The 6,000-nt window shown below is 44.0% G+C and overlaps 1 protein-coding gene across 3 annotated transcripts in view; it reads left to right on the top strand.

Moving 5' to 3' along the window:
- Nucleotides 1-1,568: 1,568 nt before the first annotated feature.
- Sirt4 (NAD-dependent protein deacylase sirtuin-4) overlaps nt 1,569-6,000 on the top strand; it is a 31,498-nt gene continuing 27,066 nt past the window's right edge. Inside the window, exons 1-3 of one of the 3 annotated variants that reach the window (XM_084590425.1) lie at nt 1,569-1,694; nt 2,143-2,377; nt 2,736-2,834. In XM_084590425.1, the coding sequence (XP_084446551.1) occupies nt 1,639-1,694; nt 2,143-2,377; nt 2,736-2,834 (390 nt within the window). In that variant the 5' untranslated portion in view covers nt 1,569-1,638. Of the gene's footprint in view, nt 1,823-2,142; nt 2,378-2,735; nt 2,835-6,000 lie in introns of all 3 variants that reach the window. The other 2 variants (XM_084590427.1, XM_084590426.1) reach the window with 2 other exon arrangements.

The raw sequence follows: 6,000 nt of genomic DNA, 5'->3' as shown, positions 1-6,000 counted from the left end.
TCGGCAGCTTATCGCGGACGCGCCACGGTGCACGTATCGGTGCGGACAAAAGTAGACGGAGCACGCTACTTCTTTCTAACAATTTTCACGTGTTGCACAATTGAAACTGGAAGATGGCATACACAGGCTCGTAGTAGACGCTGCAGCGCGTGTTCACTTGCACAAGTAATGTTTGATATCTCCAATACAGAAGGCGTGATTGTAATTTGGACAGAAAAGCGTCCTCCGTTTACTTATTCCTTATGGCTGCTGATGCCTGCGATGTTCGAGGAAGCGCCAAATGAAAGGCGCCGCACGAACACCTGGCATGTGCAGTGCGAGACCACCGCAGTTGTGACTACTGGCTACTATAGTTACTTGGCTGGCTAATGTTGGCAACTGGCTAAAATTTATGACAGATACTTCGCGCCTTTTCTTTCCTGTAAAAGCTTCAATACTCATTTTCTAGTTCACTATACTATAAACCAATCTGAAACGCTGCTGATGCCCCCCGCGGTGGTACAGCAGTGAGACGCCCGACTGCTGTGCCGGAGTTCCCGGGTTCGATCCCGACCGCCAGCGGCTACGTTTCGATGGAGGCAAAACGGAAAGGCGTCCGTGTGCTGTGCAATATCAGTGCATGTTGAAGATCCCCAGGTAGTCGAAATTACTCCGTAGCCCTCCCCTACGGCTCCCATTTATCTCTTTCCACTTTCACTCTCACTTTCCTTCCGTCCCTTACGGCGTGATTCAGGTGTCCACAGAACAAGTGTGACAAACACATACTGCCCTTTCCTTTTCTGTGAACCAATTTATATATGCCGCTGATGCCTGCTATACTGCATCTGCTTCTGTATGCTGTGGAGCGTCGAACGCCCAGCGGAGCTAGCTTGTTGTGACCGGACGTAACGTCATCAGCACGGTAGGTAGTTCCAGTTATTAGACATGGCGGAATGCAACCGCAACGTCATGAAGGCGTCATATATGGTCATGATGTCACGACTTATCATGACGTCATCGGATAGTCACTCATATAAGTCATAATCATCATCACTCTATCACTAACTACTGCTATCATTATTCATTATCGATCACTATCTACCACTAACAAGCGGTGGCGGTCCCAATGGCAACCGCGCTGGCATGACGCTAGACAAGAACATATGTTTCTCACGTGCGGTCAGGATGATTGACAGCTATGGTGGGGCAGGACGGACGCCGGACACCGCATAAGGCATTGAAGGCTTTCGTTTAAAAAAGAAAAGGATGCTCATAGTTAGGAATAGAAATAAAAGCACTGGAGGGATGCAGGTCGACTGTGTATAGATTTAATTGCTGGCTTTGGTAAAATATATTAAGTTAGATATATATTCTTTATCTGTTCTTGCGTTTATGAGTGGCTTATATATGTATCATTGCTCACCTTGACAGATACCTCGGATAGAATATTGCGGGTGTAACCGACCTTATACATCCGTCAGACCAGCAATATTCTACACTATAAATTATCTGTGCATGAGGGGGATTTGCATAATCTACCTCGTGGACGCGGGCCGCGGCACGTTGCGGACCGCTTTATTCGCGGCAAGTGTAGTGTGAGGAACACTAGACGTGTGCGAGCTGGGCGTGTGCTGCCATCTATGGGGTCAACTGTAGTTCATGTTGTCTTTTTTTTTTTTTTATTGCACCGCGTACAATCGTCTGTGCTCTTCTTGGTAAGGCGTGTTGTAGGATTATCGTCCCTATCTTCGTGCATTCCCTAATGCTTGGAGGTGACTTTGAAAAACAACTTGGTTTTAGCGCTTTTGCTCTCGGTAAAGCCTGCGGCGCTCCTGCTATAACGGTATGCCTATCATGTTTAAATCGGGATAAACGGCATTGCACACTTGAAAATAGAAGTGTAGTTATTAAATTGCATTTCGTGCAGATGTAACCGGCGGTGATCACATGTACTCTTTTACATTAACCTTGGTCATCGATTTTCCTGATGTTTTGACTCGGCTGTAGTGGCTGTAGTCCCTATCGGAAGTTGTCTATTTGCTACTTGATTGAAGGCGTGGGACTCGACTGGAAAATTGGGCCGGCCCAGGAACAGCTGCACAAAATCTACGCTTTGTAAACTTTTCGTATTTACCGACACATCTTCTTTCTTTTTCCAAACAGGATGGCGTCACGTGTGATGCTTAGGCGGGTTCTAAGCGTCACGGGTGCGTTGTTGTCTCGATCAAGCACCATGGCGAAGGCACGGAAGCAGCCGAGTTCAGACATGGCAGCATTTCGCGAAGTGTTTAAATCGGCCCGTCACGTAGTAGCGCTCACGGGAGCCGGCATCAGTGCCGAAAGTGGCGTGCCTACATTCCGTGGTGCCGGAGGCCTTTGGCGCAAGTACAACGCACAAGTGAGTTTCACTCGTTCATACAGTTTCGCATGCCATGGTGCACTCCGCACAGTATCGTAGTGCCCCTGTTTTTTATTGCCGCGCTGAGTGCGTGCATTGTCATGCTAAGTGTTTACAGCGGTTTCTCAACATGACGTACGATGGACAGAAGCAGAAATGCTGCCTGATCACGTCACGACAGTGTAACGGCAGTGAACCGTTCTCACTAATTATTCCATTCTAGTTGCTCTACTTGTTGCGGTAAAACATTGTATTGTTCTGTAAACGCTGCCAGTCCCTGTGCACTTTTTCGATGCCGCCATATCGTATTATTTCTGAAACCTTTCTTCTTTTTTTTTTTTATACCTCTCTCACAAAGGACCTTGCTACACCAACTGCATTCTTGGCAAATCCATCCTTGGTGTGGGAGTTCTACCATTATCGACGAGACTTAGTTTTACAGAAGAAGCCAAATGCTGTGAGTGAATGATTTTCCTTTCAGTAAACTGTTGCTTGTAGGCTTTACAGGCCTAAGAGCTGACAGGCTGTAGAAGGCACATCCTTGTTGAACAGAAGGAGGTTGAGGCATGATGTACATTTTTTTTTTGGTCTGTTGAGTTTCCAAATGGCAATAGATTGCCCACGTTGTAATGGTTGTATTAACAGGTTCTTCATGGAACATGTATGCCTAGAAACCAAAACTTGTTCTTAGTACAGACGTATAGACCTTTGCAACGAGGGCCCCCTGTGCGTCTCCATAATGCTCGCTGGGCTGTTGTGTGCGCCTGACCTCAGTATGGTGGAAGCGGCAGCGAAACCGGTTTGCAACAGCCCAGAGAGGAGGCGTTTTGACTTCTCATCGCCCGATGCAAAGGTCTATAGGCACTGCTTTGTGCACTGTGCTAAAAAAGCAGAAGGCAGTTACTTTATTCCTGGTAAAATAGTGCATGAAAGTACTATTTTCTACTCCAGCTGTGGCAATTGTTTGCCAGTGAAGCTTGCATTTTGCTTGCGGCAAGGAAAAAATAGGATATAGTCGGCAGTGAAAACTGTCGACTATACATTGAACACTATATGTTGACCACTGGAAGCATGTAGTGAGTGCAGGGTGCTTCAGGTTGCATAGCCTGTGGTTGTATATTATTCTCAACTAGGTATGCTTGAGGAAGCATTGCTGGCACCTCTAGGGTAGAACACCAGATGAAAATAGAATGTTTTGTTTTCTGGTACCCATTATTACGAAATGTTAAACATTCTTATTTGCAGACAATTTAGACAAAATTCTTATGAAGAAAGGTGTTAGGCAAAGAGGCATGATCTCCCCAGTACTATTCACAGCTTGCTTAGAGGAAGTATTCGGAAACTTGGAATGGCAGTAGTTAGGGATAAGGAAAGATGGAGAATACCTCAGTAATCTGCGATTTGTTGATGATATTGCCTTGCTAAGTAACTCTGGGGATGAACTGCAAAGAATAATTGATGACCTAGACAGGAAAAGTAGAAAGGTAGGCTTGAAAATCAATATGCAGAAGACGACTGTAATGCTCAACAGCCTCGGGAAGGAACAGCAGTTTACGTTAGGTAGCGAAGCAGTGGAAGAGTAGGCGAATATGCCTACTTGGGACAGATAGTAACTGCAGATGCGTACCATGAAAGGGAAATAACAAGGAGAATAAGATTGGGATGGAGCGCATTTGGCAAGCACTCACAGGTTATGACTAACAGCTTACCGGTATCGCTCAAGAGGAAAATATACAACGGTTGCATCTTACCTGTACTCACCTATGGGGCTGAAAGGGGGAGGCTAACCAAGAGTGTTCTACTTAGGCTGAGGGCAACGCAGAGGGCTGTGGAGTGAAAAATGGTAGGGATAACTTTAAGAGATAGCTAGCATGCAAAGTGGGTTAGAGAAATAACTCAAGTTACTGACATTCTAGTGGAAATCAAGAAGAAAGTGGTATAGGCAGGTCATGTAATGAAAGAGAGGATAACCGATGGTCGCTTAGGGTAACAAACTGTACTCCAAGGGAAGGAAAGCGTAGCAGGGGCGGCAGAAAGTTAGGTGGGCGGATGAGGTTAAGAAGTTCGCAAGAGTCAGGTGGATGCAGCTAGAACAGGACCGGGTTAATTAGAGGAATAGGGGAGAGGCCTTTGCCCTGCTGTGGGTATGGTCAGGATTATTATTATTATTATTATTATTATTATTATTATTATTATTATTATTATTATTATTATTATTATTATTATTATTATTATTATTATTATTTGGTGGCTACCAATTTCTTATATACATTAAACTATGTACAAACAGTAGCCAGCACATAAAATAGTTTCTGTGTCACATAAAATTTCACTGAGAAGAAAGTTAGTTATGCTACATACTTGGCCAACCATACAAATATGTATGTAATATGCACATAATGCACCTTTTTTCAAAGCGTTACAGCGTTACGCAGGGAATAGCACTATTAGTTAAGAAGTTTTCTGGAAAGCGTTACGCAGGCAATAGCACTATTAGTTAAGAAGTTTTCTGGGCTGGGATAGTATAACGTTGGCAAAAATTGCAATGCATATTTCCATTTTTAATTATTTGTCATTGGTGGAAGTGGTGGAATTCCTCTTATGTGCTCTTTGGTGTTGGCTCAAGGCCAATGATAGGAGGGGCATGGTGTTACTGCAGCCTACAATGAATGGTGAGAAATAAAAATACTGAGATGTAATTGTTATATTTTACCAGCTATGTCTTTGTTGTCGTGCTCCATTATTACTGGATTGAGGTTATTGAGAGTGTGTGAAAAAGAAGGGGGGGGGGGGGGGGTGGTAACCTAACATACTTATGTGCAGTAAATTTGAAAGCATTGTAGGAATGTTGTGGTCTAATCTGTAATATCGGAGTTGACCCCCAAATTTTGGCGTTTGACCCGTGCGAACTTGTAATCTCAAAATGGGCCCTTAAATGCTGGGTTAACCACCGACTGGCATGGTAAGATACCTGAGTTTTTCAGGTTGGCCTGGGGACTCTTTCATAATTTAGCCATGGCACCTGATTGGCCTTCAGGGTGGTGATATCACTGTTCTCATTAACCAGTCTGAGGTTTCTGGATGGTATTTTTCCTAGACACCAAGGCGACTTGTTCAGGTGTTGAGACATACAGCACCTTTGCATTAATATTTTAATTTTTGCACTCAGTACCCTAGGTGAAGCACTGGTCATTCATTACAGGGTTAAGTTCCTGTCTTATAGCTGTTAACTGAAACGTTGTATGTCAAACCTTGGTTTGGTGGTTAAAAGTAGAACGTGTTAGTATCGATTGCATTGGCAGGCAGGCAGAGGAACAAGGGACCACTATGACAGTTATTGGGCTGGCTTGTGTCCTTAGATGAAGCAAGTTCAGTAGCAGTGGTAGCTGTAGTTATAGTTGGCCGTTGAGCCAAAGGAATGGGGTGCATGGCTGGCCCTTCTTTAATCCTTCCACATGCCACCTTTTGTTTTTAGGAAAAATAATAATTTTTTTTCTTCATAAAATATATTTAGGCCTTTGAAAGGCAATTTGTTAGTTTTCCAGCACAAAAGTCTAGTGGTTAATTTCTTGTATGGATGTGCAAAATTTTGTGTGAAGTGTCATAAATGATAGAAATAACAG

The sequence above is a fragment of the Amblyomma maculatum genome, chromosome 1 (genome assembly GCF_055883805.1).
Source record: "Amblyomma maculatum isolate TAMU_Amacu chromosome 1, ASM5588380v1, whole genome shotgun sequence".
NCBI classification, from domain to species: Eukaryota; Metazoa; Arthropoda; class Arachnida; order Ixodida; family Ixodidae; genus Amblyomma; species Amblyomma maculatum.
This window is presented reverse-complemented; position numbering and strand designations above follow the sequence as displayed.